A 16,245-nucleotide genomic window follows, 5' to 3' on the forward strand; every position below is an offset into this window, starting at 1 on the left:
GAATTCTTTGTTGTTGATTTTTGATAATTTTAATACAATGTGTCTTGGTGAAGGCCTTTTTGGATTGCGATAATTGAGTGTTCTGTTGACTTCTTGAATTCCAAGCTCCAGCTCATTCCTTAGATTTGGGAAATTCTCGTCCACTGTTTGTCTGAAAATGCTTTCCAGTCTCTACTCCTTTTCCTCGCCTTCGGTAATGCCCATTATTCTTATGTTTCCTCTCCTGCTGATATCAGCTAGTTGTTGTATTTCTCTTTCATTATTTTTCATTCTTCAGTTTCTCTCTTCATCCAATTTATTTCTAGATTTCTGTCTTCGATATCACTGATCCTTTCCTCCATTTGTTCGACTCTATCTCCCAAGCTTGCTATTTCATTTTTCAACTCTTGCAGTGTGTTCTTTAACTCCAGAAGTTCTATTCGGTTCTTTTTGAGGGTTTCAATCTCCTTGCTAAAGAACTCATTCTGCTCATCTAGTGGTTTTTTCAATTCCTGAAATTGTCACTATGATTCATTTCGGATCTCATTGAGGTTTTCAGAAGTACCAACCTGAATTCTCTGTCATTTAAGTCACATATTTCTATGTCTGTAAGCTTATTTTCTGGAGATTTTTCTCTTTCTGAAATGCCTTGTCACTCAGTTGTTCATGGTGTTTAATTGACTATTTCTGCACCTGGGCATTAATGGAAAAATATTTTACATTTTTCGATTTATCTAAAGGTCTCTCTAGCCTATTGCAAAGAAGGCGTTTTTCTTTTGGTTTCCAGTAGGTGGCATCTAAGCCTCTTGGATCCCTGCTTTATATAAAGCCTTATTAATGCCTTTTATTTTCTTATAGATATTTAATCATGCTTGCTACCCTCATTCTCAGTCCCTGTCATTGTTAGCGACAGTGTTGGTAGCGTTTGCTCAGATTCCCCTGGGGCTCCGTGGTGTTTGGTCAGAAAATATGGGAGGAGGAGCCCTCTGGGTTGGGGGTTGGGAGCTGTGGCTCATCCTCAGTTTTGCAACCGCGGCTGATAAAAATCAACTGTTGTTTTTCTGCCATCCCACTTCTCTGCTTTCTGCCCTGATGACTGGGCCCTGCCGCCGGCTTCAGGGAGCTCACAGCTTTCTCAGGCAGGGCTGTTCAGGGAACTCATCGCTCCTTCTCCCCTCCCCCTCTTCCTACAGGTAGCTCTGGTGGCTGTGAGAGGCAGCTTCTTTGTTTCTCCCAACCCACCGCCCAACACCCAGGGTTCTGACTTGTGGTAGTTCTTATGTGCAGATCCCACACTCAGACCTGCTGGTGTGCAGTTTGGATGTTTTTTGTTGAGTTTTAGATGTTCAGCTTATTTTTTTTTTCAAGGGGAGAGATCTGGGGACGTCTTTTACTCTGCCATGTTTCTGACTTCAACCTTGTTTTAGTTTGGGCGACGACACGGGACCAAAGACAGCTGCTGCATATTCCAAGACGAGCCCTAAAAACAAGGGAAGGTATCCCGCTTTCTAACTATTGTATTCTCTTAGGCACTATTGTAAATGGAATTGTTTTCTTAATTTATTTTTGGAATGTTCATTATTAATGTATAAGAATATAATCGAGTTTCACATATTCATCTTTTATCTTGAAACTTGCAGAACTCTTTAGTTATAATAGTTCTTTAGTAGATTTTTTAGAATTTTCTTTTTTTTTTTTTTTTAAATAATTTTATACAAAATTATGGCATCTGCAAATAGAGAGTCCTACTCTCTTCTATCCAACCTGGATGCTTTTTTATTTCTTTTTCTTGGATAGTTGCCCTGGCTAGAACCTCCAGTACAGAGTTAAATAAACGTAGTGAGGGCAGACATCTTCATCTTGTTTCCGTAAAGCATTCAGTCTTTCAACAGTAGGAATGATACTAGCTGTGCGGTTTTTGTAGATGTTCTTTATCAAATTGAGAAAGTTCCCTTCAGTTCTAGTTTGTTGACCATTTTTGTCATGAAAAGGTATTGGATTTTGTCAAATTTTTTGTGTACTTAAATGATTGGTATTTTTAATTTTATTAATGTGGTATATTACATTAATTAATGATTTGTATGCTAAGCCAACCTTTCATTTCTAGGAAAATTATCATTTGGTTATGGTATATACAAGTTTTTATGTTTCTGCATTCAGTTTGCCAGTATTTTGATGAGGACTTTTTTCTTCTATATTCATAGAGGACACTGCCCTCTTGTTTTCTCTTCTTGTGATGTCTTTTTCTGTATTTTTTTAAAAAAATTTGTTAGTTTGTTTTAATCAGAATTCATATTGTCAGCCTCAAAGCATGTGTTGAGAAGTATTCCTTCTTTCATTTTCTACAAGAATTTGTGAAGCATTGGTATTTGTTTCTCATTAAATAATTGGTAGATTTTTACCAATGAAGCTTTTTACCTGGGACTAGACTTTTCTTTGTGGAAAGTTTTAAACTACTAACTTGATCTTGTTATTTATTATAGGATTATTCAGATTTTCTCTTTATTCTTGAGTCAGTTTAATCATTTGTGTTTATCTGGAAATTTGCTCATTTTATCTAAGTTATTTAAATTCTTGGGATACAGTTGTTTATATTATTCCCTTATAATCCTTTTTATTTTCTTTAGATCAGTATTGATGTTTCCTCTTTGATTTCTTGTTATAATTTGAGTCTTCTCTTTTTTTTTTCCTTGTCAGTCTTCTTAAAAGTTTGTCGATTTTGTTTTTCTTTTCAAATAAACCAACTTTTGGTCTTGTTGATTTTTCTCTATTTTCTAGTCTCTACTTCTTTTTTTCCTTTCCCTTCCCTTTTTTATTTTCTTTCTGCTTGTTTTGAGTATAATTGCTCTTCTCTTTCTAGTTATTTAAGGTAGATTGTTAGTTTTTGATTTAGAGATTTTTTTTTAATATAGGCATTTATAACTATAAATTTTCTTCTGAGCACTGCTTTAGCTGCATCTCATAAGTTTTGATATGTTGTGTTTTAATTTTGATTCACCTCAGCATACTTTTTAATTTCCCTTGGGATTTAATTTTTAACCCATTGGTTATTTAGTAATGTGTTTAATTTCACATATTTATGAATTTCTCAAATTTTCTATTATTGATTTGCAATTCCATTTTGGTTAGAAAACATACTTTGTATGGTTTCATTCTTTTTCAATGTATTGAAACTTATTTTATGGCATAACATATCGTAATGTTTCATAGTTGACTACAATCGCAGGAGAGTTGTTGGCTCTCCCTGGTTCTCTATGTTAAATTTCTGGGTTCTCTGCCATTCTGCATATATCAGAGCTTGGGGCTGCTCATTAATTGTTTTCCATCATCTTTTTTTTTTTTTTGTAAAGCCCTTAGGCATGAGATTCTCTACTTTCTGTTTCAAATAAAGTCAACCCCCTCAGGTGAAGATGTAGAGCTCTTTGTCCTTATAGCATGCATGCCTTTCCCTTGCAGTAGAATCCCTGGAGCTGGGGCTGGGGACCAACTTTTCCCAGAATGACACCCCAAATATTTATCTTAATGATTGCCTTAAAACTTATCCTTCCATTTTTTCTGGTTATTTTCAGAAGAAAAACTGAATTTAGGTCACTCTTGCTTTTTTTCTCTCATAGCAAAATGGCCACATGATATAAACAACAATAGAAGGAAGAAGCAGGAGTTGTGAATAGTTAACCTGTATAATCGATTTTAAATTTTAAATTATTGACTTTAGTATCTAGTTGACATATGTAAAGTAAATAATGGGTCCTAAAACTGAAGCTCTTGATCATACGGTGTTCTATTTTTTATTTCCTAGCCAGTCAACTTTAAAATATGAAGGAAAAATTCAGAAAATAATCATAAAGCAACTTTAAAACATGAAGGAAAAATCCAGAAAATAATCATAAAGCATTCCTTGGAGAGAGTTTCAAAACATGAACATGAAATAACAAGCCCCCTTCATTGTGCTCAGGTGCTGTACTTGGTACTTTACTGCATTGTCTCATTCACTCCTAACTGCAAACCAATGAAGAAGGAGCCTTTACACTTCGATTTTGAAGAGGAAACTCTAGCCTAGGGAAGGTAATAGAATCTTATTCAAGATTACACAGCTTCTGGAAACAGGATAGACATTTTCAATAATGAAATTAAAAGTAAATATTTTCTAAATGACCCAAGTAGTATATATTCTTTGTACCAAAAAAAAAAAAAAAATCAACTGTACAGTAAGTCAAATTTTCAATGGTTAACCCAGGAGAAGGAAGGTGAGAACATACCAGGAATGAAAGTGATGGTCAAAAAGCTCTTTAGCTTTATCTTGAATGTTTTGATTTTTTGCAAAGACCATGTTTTCATATATTAGTTGTATAAATTAAATTAGTAATTAAAAAAGAAATCTCTTTGCCCCTTTTCTGATAACCTCCTCTTCATCATAGTTTTCACCCAAGAATGTTTAAAACGTTTCAAAGATGATGCGTCCATGAGTTACTTGATATGGTTAAGATGATAAAAATCATTGATAATGAACGATAAGGTGGTACACCCTGGTGGTTAAGTACACAGACCCTGGATCCAGACTGCAGAGGTTTGAATCATGGCTTCCTCACTATATGACCTCTCTCTGTGCCTCAGTTTCCTCATTTATAAATTTGGTATAATCGTACCTATTTTATAGGGTTATTGTGAGACCTAAATGAGTTATTATCTGAATAGTACATAGAGCAGTGTTTGGCACATAGTAAGAGCCATATAAGGTTATTATTATGATCCTAATGCTCAGAAAAATCTATGAAAAAATTTTATATATCTATCCAGACTTTTTTATGTATATGCCCATATGTATATACATATACGAGTACATTCATGTGGGTAAATAGAGATGTATTTTAATTAAAATTAGATTATACTATTGCTATTTATTGTAACCTTCTTTGTACTCAACACTATATATTATAAACATCTTTCCATGCCATTAAATGAAATAATGAATGTTTAAAACACAAAATATGTATTTGGTCAAAATTAATTTGATAGCATGGATCCTTTTAACCAAAAACATGAACAAACATGCAAGACAGGAATTATACTGAGAGTCTGGAGTGCTTATAGATTTTGATACAGCTTACTTAAATGGTTGAATGGGCATTGGTGTATATTACCTAAGTGTATCATTTTTTGTCTTGTTAAGCAATGATAGTCAACATTTTAAAATGTTTATCTTAAGAACTAATATGCATGATAGAATGCTATTTTTAAAGTGTCATTGGGGGTAAGACATTTGGAACGTAGTGCTTTGTAAGAAGAAAAATGATTTGTAAAACGTATATTGGTTAAGAAAAGTATTTCTTCCTCCAATCTTTTTGCCTTTTCAGGAGATGTTTCACAAAGCAGAAGAATTTTTATCCAAAACAACTGATAGTGAGATGGATGAGATGGACACGTCAGATACTCAGTGGGGCTGGTTTTACTTGGCAGAATGTGGGAAGTGGCACATGTTTCAGGTACCACTTTTCATGGAATATATAGCAGATGGGATTTAGATTCACTTAGATCTTGTTGATGGATAAAATGAGAACGTGAAAGAAATCAAACCTTTAGGAAATCAGATCATTTAACTAAAAGAAAAACTAGAAATCCTTCTAGTCCTTTTCTTTTCTCCAGGTTTTCACAATAGTTTATTTAGAAGAAACAGTATATGTTTACCGTGTGTACAGAGGGCAATTGTGACTGAGAGTTGCATGGTATCAGTACATCTGAGCAACTCCAAGTTTGATTTTGTGGACAAAGAGAAAGGGAAAAGAACAAGCCCAAATCAAACTCCTTCTGTACAACAGGTATTATTTTAGGTGTTGTACATATGTCTTCTCCTTTATCTTTAAAACAACTCTGAAGCAGATGGTAACACTCGTTCTTATAGTCAAAGAAAATGAAACCCAGAAGTTCATATATTTTGTCCAGGGTCACACAGCTAACTAATGGTTAAGATGAGATTTGAACTCATACTCAAAAGCTTTTTTTTACTTACAAGGCTACTTAAAGGAGTTTAATTGAGCCACTTAGGATGTGTAATTATTATAATAATTTGTAAAATTTGTAATAATTTGGAAAATGGCATTGTAACCAGTTGTTGAAGATTCTTTGCTGGAAATCCTTGAACTATTTTTTACATGCTGGCTTAGCTGTGATTCTCCCAGTGTGTTGGGATCTAAAACAGGAGATTAGTTAATTTCCCTTGTCCCTCCATCTCTGTCTCTATGACCACAGTACTACCTCTGTGGCCAAGCCATTCATGTGAACAGCTGATAAATGAAACTTTCTGGTTTGTCTTAAAGCCGGATACCAACATTCAGTGTTCAGTTAGCAGTGAAGATATCGAAAAAAGCTTCAAAACAAATCCTTGTGGCTCCATTTCTTTTACTACTTCCAAATTCAGCTACAAGATAGACTTTGCAGGTATGTTTTTTTCCCTAATAGTTGTGTGTTTTCTGTATATCAGTGTGGTAAAATCTATAGTTCTGAAGATCAGGATTAGTTGATACGTTTGTAAACAGTAAATTATTTTTGTAATACATAAAAATACCTCTATAAAAAGTCAGGATTTAAAATCTTCTTGAGCAACATTGTTTTTTATAAAAGAGTACTACTTATATGCTTCTAGATACTGATGTATATGAAGATTGTCATATATTCTGAGTTCATGTAATGCTTCTCTTTTAAGGAACACAAGCACTTTTAAGCTATTGTTTTATTCATCATCCCATCAATCTTTTGAAATAGATAGGAACCTTTTTACTTTAAGGATCAATCCAGGAGGTTAAGTGACAAAATCATAGGTAGTTGGTGAGTTCGAAGAACAAAGTTCAGATGAATGGCCCACCTTTTGGTTTCCTGGTGTCTTTGCCAGAAAATTATTTCTTTAATAGACATTGCCTTCTGCCCATTTCTGATTTCATTGGCCCTTTCACAGATTAGCCAGCTAATCTGGAAATCAGCCACACTTTGGATTTCATCCATGACATATGGGCATGTTTTTAGGTATCCCATAAGAAAACCGTCAGAATCAACCCCTTCACTTTCAAGCTGCTATAGTCCCAGCTGTTTGCTGCTTAGAAGGAAACAAGACCTGGATAGAGATGCTTTCTTAATAAAAGTATATTTTAGTTGCTACACAGCTCTGTCCTCTAGCAGTTCTTTCCCACTTTCTGTGAGTGGTGACTTTATGACAGAGTTAGTAGTATGTTGTGGTAGGATAGGGTGGTGAAACCTTAGGAAATTTCCTGGACGAGCCAAGGCCCAGAAAGGTGGTGAAGGTGATTTGTCTAGTGAGAGGTTGATGCAACAAAATCTCTAAGATTATTATCCCCTCAAAGTTTTTTTTTTTAATCAAGAATTAAAACTGTTAGATTCTTATTATTGACTAACCATAACTTTTTTTTTTTTAATGACATTAGGCAAATAGGCTGCCTGCTCTTAAGGGGGCCCTGACATTTGTCTTTCTGCTACAGTCTAGACAGAAGGTAACTGGAAGACATTTTAGACTTATGTACAAGTGCCAGTTTTGAAGCAATACTGAAACAATTATATGCACAGACATCAGTCTCATATAGAGGATTAAGTTTATTAAAGCATTTGGTAGATAATTCAGCAAGCAACATGTTTCTGAAAGAATATTTTCTAGTAAATTGTAATTTTTGGAAGCTTTCTCTCCAACAATGCAGTTTATTAAAATTTTTTTTAATCAAAGAATAGGAGTCATATATAATAACTCAAGTTCTCCAACTCTCTATATAATAATGCTGTTTCGAAGATATATATATTACTTAGCATTTCATATGTACATTTGGAAAATTAACCCCAACCATTCTACCACAAGCATTTTATAGAGAGCTCAGGTTCTCTCTATACTCTATAAGAATGGTGAAAAGTAAACTCAAAATGCTGTGATATAAGAAGACACCACAGGTTTCACTCCATATAATGAGATGACCTCTCTTTATCCCTGCACAGTGGTAATGCCATTATGTGCAGAGTCTAGGAGAACACAGAAAAGGGCAGAATATACAACATACTTTATACAGCATTTGCCCGAATGGATAAATCCCTTTATTTTGGAATGGAATGATGCCAGTTAGATAAGATAAACTGACTAGAATCTCACATTAAAACTTAGTACTTAATTTTGTGGGAATGGAGAAATGGGCCTGGTAAATATTGCCACCACTGAGGCATAGATGAAAGAAGGGAATGATACCTTTTGTTAATTAGTCCTTTATCACTAGAATCTCTTATATAAAGTATGTATGAATTGAGTCTAGCTAGGTTTTCCATTTTTTGGTTTAGGTATACAATTTAAAGAGAAGGCAAGAATTGTACAAATTTTTGAAATTCTGTGAATTGTGCAAGTTTTATAATGGTAATGTGGTGGGGTTTTTTAAGTAATTTCTAAAATTTGGGGAGAAACCAAAATATATTTTCTACTTACTAAGCCAACCAGAAGATTCAGCACTATAATTTCTCTTTCCAGTACTCTTAATATTCCTAAGTTTAGAACTCTTCTAGTTTAATGTCAGTTTAACCTAAGTATTATATAGAAAGAAATTGACCCTTCTTACTAAGCAGTGTATAAAATGAGCATTCTTAGGTGTGAGCTTCGATCAAGTAATGAAGCTTTGCTCCCTAAATAGCACTTTTATGACATCATCAATAGGTAAATGGTAAAGTATCTTTAATATACTACATTTGTCATGTACTCCCAAAGCTCCATGATTCCTGATCATAGTGTAGGGTGGCTACAAATCTTCATGACAGTTTATAGCACAATATATTTCTATGACTTACCTAATATCTTTGTCTTTGTATACAGAAATGAAGCAAATGAATCTCACCACTGGAAAAGAGCGCTTAATAAAAAGAGCCCCTTTTTCTATCAGTGCTTTCAGGTACCGTAAGAGAATGGGAGTAGAAGGAGTGAGCTTTTTCTCTCTCTTTTCTTTCTTAATATTTGACAGAGGAACAAATAGACTGAAAATATTTTGGTAGGTTATTTAATGATCTTATCGATCCTTTCATTACTGTATTTTACATTAGTTGATGAAATAGCAATATTATTTTCTGCCCATGTTTCCTTTCCTGTTATCTTTTTAATTTCCCTTTATATATTTATATTTTTCAATTCTTTAGAACAATTTGCATGGTAGTTAAAAATGCCTTATGGTCTCTGCTATATATCCTTAAAATAACCTACCGAAGTAAGTTTGAATTAACTTGGAAATACTCTCACAGAACCATCCAGTCATTTGAGTCATAAATCATAAGTAATTTCCAACTTTGTTTCCATCTCTACTGATCTGCACTGGGCAACTCTTAGAAGTAATTTTAAGTCTGTAGTGACTAACAGAGACCTAAGGAAGGTGGGAATAAGAGGAGACAACAGCACAGCTACCTCTTCCCTGGATCAGGATTGCAAGTTTTCCTTTTTCTGTCTCTCACTTTATATTTCCTAAAAAGAGAAGTATAAATGCCATGAATAGAATTGAAGGGAAAACTTAAGCATGTCTCTCCTATTTTCTGGAATGATTCTTCAAGCAAATGTTGAAATTCTTGCTTTTCAAAGAATTTAAAATGAAACAAATAAAAAAACACTAGCATGTGAATTGTAAGGGATACCCATTTGCTCCTTCCAAGGAGATATTTTGAAACAGAGTAAAGAAATAAAATTTTTAAGTTTCTGTCATTTGTTCTGTGAGGCTTTTGGCTTATATTTTATTTTATTTTTACTTATTTTTAAATTAAACTTATTGGGGCGACATTGGTTAATAAAATTATGTATGTTTCAAGTGACTTGTATTTTAGCATCATGATTTTAAAGTTATTCAAGTACTTATATAATGAATGTTCTAGTACTTCTATGGAATGTAGAGAATATTATTTACTTACCATACACATCATATCCTCATTCTTGAGTGCAAGGAATATAATAAAGGAATTATTAATCTTAAGAGAGTGTGCAATGTGGGGGGAAAATGAGACATAATAATGGAAAATGTTATTATTACTGCATATTATTGTATCTGGTATACTTCAGTGGGGAGAAGCAGCACATGAAGGGGTCAAGCACTTTGTTCTCTCACAGACTATATGAACCATAGAACGAAAACAGGAGAGGGAGAGAATTAACCAGAATGGAGGGTAGTAAGAAAAGATAGTAAAAGAGGAAGAACAGTTAGGTAGGATATTGTAAGAACATTGAACATTAATTACACGCAAGGTACATAGTACATATTTCCCATTGGCAAGGAATTTACAGTTAACCAAGTCTGTGGGCTACAAAAATTTTAAGAAAAAAACAGACTTTTCCATAGCTAAAAGATACTTCAGGCAAAATTTTTAAAAAATTGGGTAAACTATTGTTCCTCATTATCACAGTCAAAGCGTTCATCTCTGTGGTTATATGAAGTACTTGTGTGAATTTCTAAGTAGAAGACCAACAACCCATTAGAAAAATGAGCAAAGAATTTGAATAGTTCATACAATCTCACTCATAATAAGAGAAATACAAATTAAATCAGACTATTTTTTACTATTAGATTGATAAAAATTCAAAAGTCTGATTATACACCTTTTTGGAGAGATTGGAAAATAGGCATTCTCTCCATTTCTGATGGGAATGTCAATACAGCCTTTAAGGAGGTTTGAGTGGTATCTGTCAAAATCATGAATAAACATATTCTTTGACATAGAAGTTTCATTTCAAAGATATCATGCTACAGATTGACTAATGGGCATGTACAGTGACAAGTGGACAAGCTAGTTCTTAGCAGCATTCTTAATGGTAGCAAAAAGTTGAAAAAGCTGAATATTATCAATAGGGGACTTGTTAAATAAATTATGGTGTATCCATACATGGAATTCTGTGCATCTGTAGAATAGAATGTATTCATTCATTCAGCCAATATTTATGGAGTGTCTACCATGTGCCAGGCTCTGGTAGGGACTGGGAATGACGGTACCTTCTATCTACTGATATGGAAAGACCTCTAAGAATATCGTAAGTGAAAAAAAAAAGCTGCAAAAGACATATGTTTTATGCTACCATTTGTGTGGTGGGAAAAATGGCTTCTGTTAACCTAAAGAAGTCTGGAAGAATACCCAAGACTGAAAAGAACGGTTACTTGTAGTTGAGGCAGGAGGTAAGAATTGGACAGACCAAGGACTGGAGTGCGGGAAACTATTAATTGTTTACTTTTTTATGCTTAACTCATTTTTAAATTATATGATTCTATGATCATTTCAAAGTTGAAATGAGTTTGTAAAAATTAAGCTAAAGATAGGCTTGAAATGTATGAATTTCTTCCGATAACTTCCAGTCACCAGAAAGGATTAGTATGCCAGTTTCAGCCTTTTGCCATCGAGCTCCCCAAGATCACTATTTTTTTTCTGTGTTCTGGCTTCCATATGGTAGATAGTTTTCTAAAAGTTTTATTGACTGGCTCTACTGAGTTCATGTGAACCGTGTAGGGGAATAGTGGGCAATAAACAGAAAGGTTTAGGTTTGAGTTAGATCTTGAAGGACATTGAACATATGGTGGAGGGGTTGGATTTTATTTAATGGGCAGAATAACTTTGTTACAGTTTTAAATCAAGGATTTTATTTTCCCCTGGAAATTTATTTACCTAAAACCTTACTTACTTTAAAGAAATTTTGGAAAATTCAGAAAAACAAGACAGATTAAACAACTGTTTTTGAAATTTTCATGTTATGTAGGATTGAATGTTTTCCATCAAAATTCTCAATTCAGCACCTAAAATGTAGTACACAAGTAGACATTCAGTAAATATTATAAAATAAAGAAATCAAGGGTCATACTTAACTGCATTTGTCGCAGTACCCCAAGCATGAAAATTCGGCTTCAAAGATAAGTCTGAATTACTGATAGTAATTATAACCAGCTTCTAATATTTTGTTTTGTCTTTTGCTATTTAAAGTTACATCTGTGAAAATGAGGCTATCCCCATGCCACCACACTGGGAGAATGTGAATACTGAAGTACCTTATCAGGTAAGAGCAGAACTGACTATACTGTGGAAGAGATGAAAAAGAGACTCCAATAAAACTATCAAACTTCTTTTCCAGCTTATTCCTTTGCACAGTCAAACACATGAATATAATGAAGTCGCTAGTCTCTTTGGGAAAACAATGGATCGCAACAGAATTAAAAGAATTCAGAGAATTCAAAACCTAGACTTGTGGGAGTTCTTTTGCAGGTGAGACAGTTTCTAATCTGAACCCTCTCCTTGGCCTCTAAGACTTTTGTAGTCTTAGAGATAGTGAAGCACAAATGTTTAATGGTATTAATTTTCACTGGTGCTGTGTTTTTCTCTTGCTGTTTTGACCTGTTCTCTCAGCTGTCTACTTCAGCCTTCTCAGGGAGTGAAGAGAACTGCTCTGTAAGTAAATGCCAGGCATTGCTTACAACACTGTACTGTGATGTTAGTGGTCAAAGTCTCCTGGTACTCCTAGAAGCTCTCACTCCTTTCCAGGTTTGGAGCTGCGCATATTGTCTTAATTAGCATTGCAAAGGAATCTGGGAAGCTGTTTAAAGTTTGTGGATATGAGTTTGTTGCCTCAGACTTTTGTGTTGAATTAGAACTCTCTGGAAATAATGTTGAATTTATTTTTAAACAATTACACTATCTTGCCTGTAATCATTTGCTTGTTTAGTAAAGCACATAGTAAAACATACCTGCAAATTTCCTGTTTCGTCCATAATTTATGTTGTAGATTTAAAACCTCAATTCACTACTCACTTTAGGTTGGAAATGAGCCATTGGATTGCTCAGTGTGTGCTTAACCTAAAAATAAAGCCCATTACAGAAAACTTAAAGGTATTGTCCAAATTAATCTATTTTAACAACTATTACCTAAAATAAGTGGTTTTCTGAATAATCTTTTATTAAATTTGTGTATGAGGTCTAGTTTCTAATATTTTTGATATAAGCAGACCACAAATATTTATTCAGGAAAATTTCAAATAATAGAGTTTACTATAATGAACCCCCACATAGTCATCATCCTGATTTCACATTTATCAAGATTTACTGCATATATCTTACCTCCTTTTTTGCTATTATTGTTGTTGCTGAGGTATTTTAAAGCAAGTCCGAAACTTTAACTCATTTCATTCTCATATATTTGAAAATCAGGCTGACTTTTGTTTGTTAGTGATACATGGAATTCTTTAATGCTTCTGGTAAGTCAATTAATATGGCCTGAGTAAATTGTAGGTTTTATTCTCATAATACTTTATATTATAAAGTAAAGGGTTTTGGGATTGCATTCTTTATAGTCTTGAGTCTTTGGACAAAGCCGAGTTTAACTGAGTTGAGATAGTTTTATTCAGTTCTTATTTAGGTGATTCTTTTTTTAGAGGAAGATGGAAGCCTCTCCTTTTTATTTTATTCTCTCAGGAATAAAGTAAGTTTTTCTCAAATAGTCTGATGAAAACGTCATTATTTTTAATGGAGTAGAGTTTATATTAGTCTCCTTCATAATTTGAGTCCTCAGTTAAATCCTAGGGGTAAAATTTACCAGTGGATCCTCAAAACATTTTTTGTTAAGAATTTCACTGAAAACAGTTGTTCTCTGTCGATGCCCTTCATGATTTTATGTATATTGGTGTATAGAAATCTATGATAGTAAGTGAACCTGCCACCTGCTATGACAATAAAAAATGCTAAGTCTCATTATAAAGACAGCCTGTCATTCTGACATCTCCCTGAAGAGCTAAAATAACCAAGTCAATCTCATTGTCATATAACCTATGACTCACTATATAGGCGGTGAGGCCCATGTGAGTCCATCAGGCATCAGTTTGCATGTTATCCAGGCCCTTCTTACTTCTTCCCTTCTTTCAACAATACGTTCTAGCACCTCCTTTGTGACAGGCACTATTCTAGATACTTGGGATATAACAGTATACAGGACCATAGCTTAGGAGTGAGGCCATTGAACCACCAAAGGTAAGGAAGAGCACAGGGAGGGCATCATGGAGCACATAGAGAGGGTATCTATTCACCCTTGCTGCCAAAACTAGATATGTGCTGTGGAGCAGGGAGAAGCATTTCCTAAATAAAGCAAGTGTTATTTAAGCTAGATGTAGGTAGGAGAGGGGAGGGCATCCCAGGCATCGGGAACAGCATGGGCCAAAGTTTGATTATACTCATAAAGCATTAAGAGAAAACTTTAAATAGAGCAGAAAATAGGATGAATGGTTATAGAGAAGAGCCTAGAAAGATACTCGAGAGATAGAGCTTGCAAGAGTTTGTAGAGGAACCACTAGGGTAGTCATGTGATTTTCTTCAGTAATCTTACTTATGTTGGACTGATCCAGATGGAGATAGAGAGTTAGCAGGGGCCAGGCTGTGCAAGGCCCAACAAGCCAGACTAAGGGATTTGGAGTTTTTTCCTGGGACATTGGAAAGCCATCGTAGGACTTTAAGCAAGAGAACGAGGTATCAAATTTTCATTTTGGAAAAATAATTCATCTGTGTATATTGTAGAGAAGGGGTTTAAAGCAGTTCCCAATTAGAAGTGATTTTACCCACCAGAGGATATTTGGCAATGACTGGAGACTTTTTTTTATGTAGTAAGATGGGGAGATACCACTGGCTTCTACTGGGTAGAGCCAAAGATGCTAAATATCTTACAATGCACAACAAAGAAATATCCAGCCCAAAATGTTAGTAGTGTAAAGGTTGAGAGACTCTGGTTCAAAAGGAAGACTGTTAGAAGCAGGAAGACCTGCTTCTAGGAAATTGTTTCAGCACTTAAATTTTGACACATCGGGTGGCTCGAACCAAAATGGTAACTGATGTGTTGGCATGAAGAGGACTGTTTTGAGATATTAAAGGATCTAGAATGGTATTGCTTGGTCCTTGGTTTCATGAGTGCAGTGGGGTGGATAAGGGACATGAGAAAGATAACTTCGAAGTTTCTGATTTGTTTCAATTCACTAAGGGAAAATGGATAGGAACAGGTTTTGGTCTGCAGGGGATGTAGAAGGAGTAGTAGTTGATATATTGGTTGGGAACTTTGCCAAGAGGTGTAGTCTAGAGGTAATGTGGATAATAGAAGCCATAGGAACTGATAAGATGACTAAGGAGTTTATGTAGATTAAGAAAAGAAGAGGGCAAAAGATCAAACTCTAGAATGGATAGAGGAAGAGAAAACCCAAGAAAATGAGAAGTAACAACCAGAAAGGGTAGAAGAAAACCAATAGAATGTGGTCACAGAAGCAAAAGGAAGAAAGTGGTTTACATAAGTAGGCGTCATCTCAGTCACATAATGGAAGAGATGCCAGGTAGGGTAAATATTGGAAATATACTTAGGATTTTGCAACAGAAAGGCTATTGGTACCCTTGATGAGAGCAGTGTTGGTAGACACTATACTGTATTTACAGCAATTGTTGATACTCTTTCAAGAAGCTTGGCAGTGAAGAGAATGAGAAGTGTGAGAAGATAGGTAATGTGGAGTTGGGAAGGTGTTTTTGTTTTGTTTTACGTCTTTTGAATTTAAAGATGGGAGAGACCTGAGCATGTTCAAATGATAATAGGAAAGAACCTATGGAGAGGGAGATTTAAAAGACAGGAGAGAAAGGGGAAATGTAGTTGATGGATTAAGCCTCCTAAAAAGGTGTGGTTGGATGGAATTCAGAGAACATGTCAGAAGGAGACAGACAAGATTCAATTATGTGATAGATAAGTAGAGGTAGGGGATGAGGACATGAGCTAGGTTGGGATTTCCTTCCTGATACATTCAATTTCCTTGGTGAAATTAGAAGTGAGGTCACCTGCAGAGAACGAGATGTTAAGGAGTTGTGGACAAGAGGGAGAGATAGGGGAAAGGGGGAGATTTGAAGTAGCCACTGGGGTAAATGGGGGAGAAAGAGCTAACATGGGAACAATAAAGTTTCCATGAGTGCTAAGGGCTTAGCTAAAGCTGGAATTCGTGAATTAGTAATGCAAACTATGGAGATGTTGATTTATTTCAGCCGTCCAAATTTAAGAGCAGAGAGGGGAGGTGGTTGGGTTGATTCAGGGTTGGAAAGGATAAGGCAGCAACGAAGTAAGAGCAGTGAAAGCTGCTATCTCATTAATGTGGAAGAATGTAGCTTTAGATCAGAGATTCTCCGCCCTGACTGCATATCAGAATCACCTGTGGAGTACTTTAACAAGTAGCGACATTTATTACCCATCCCTGATGCACTGAACCAGAACCTCGGCAT

At 34.9% G+C, this 16,245-nt stretch overlaps 1 protein-coding gene across 19 annotated transcripts in view; it reads left to right on the forward strand.

The window, feature by feature from the left end:
- The window catches only part of PARP11 (poly(ADP-ribose) polymerase family member 11), a 47,042-nt gene that overhangs the window by 22,930 nt on the left and 7,867 nt on the right, over positions 1-16,245 (forward strand). For 6 of the 19 annotated variants that reach the window (XM_025041013.1, XM_025041009.1, XM_025041007.1 and 3 more), the window contains 8 exons: positions 1,407-1,475; positions 3,779-4,044; positions 5,334-5,462; positions 6,294-6,414; positions 8,825-8,900; positions 11,947-12,019; positions 12,095-12,225; positions 12,367-12,408. In XM_025041013.1, the coding sequence (XP_024896781.1) occupies positions 5,337-5,462; positions 6,294-6,414; positions 8,825-8,900; positions 11,947-12,019; positions 12,095-12,225; positions 12,367-12,408 (569 nt within the window). In that variant the 5' untranslated portion in view covers positions 1,407-1,475; positions 3,779-4,044; positions 5,334-5,336. The remainder of the gene's footprint in view (positions 1-1,406; positions 1,476-3,778; positions 4,045-5,333; positions 5,463-6,293; positions 6,415-8,824; positions 8,901-11,946; positions 12,020-12,094; positions 12,226-12,366; positions 12,409-16,245) is intronic. The other 13 variants (XM_015598394.2, XM_015598395.2, XM_025041015.1 and 10 more) reach the window with 6 other exon arrangements.

Source organism: Pteropus alecto, unplaced genomic scaffold (assembly GCF_000325575.1).
Source record: "Pteropus alecto unplaced genomic scaffold, ASM32557v1 scaffold76, whole genome shotgun sequence".
Classification (NCBI taxonomy): Eukaryota; Metazoa; Chordata; class Mammalia; order Chiroptera; family Pteropodidae; genus Pteropus; species Pteropus alecto.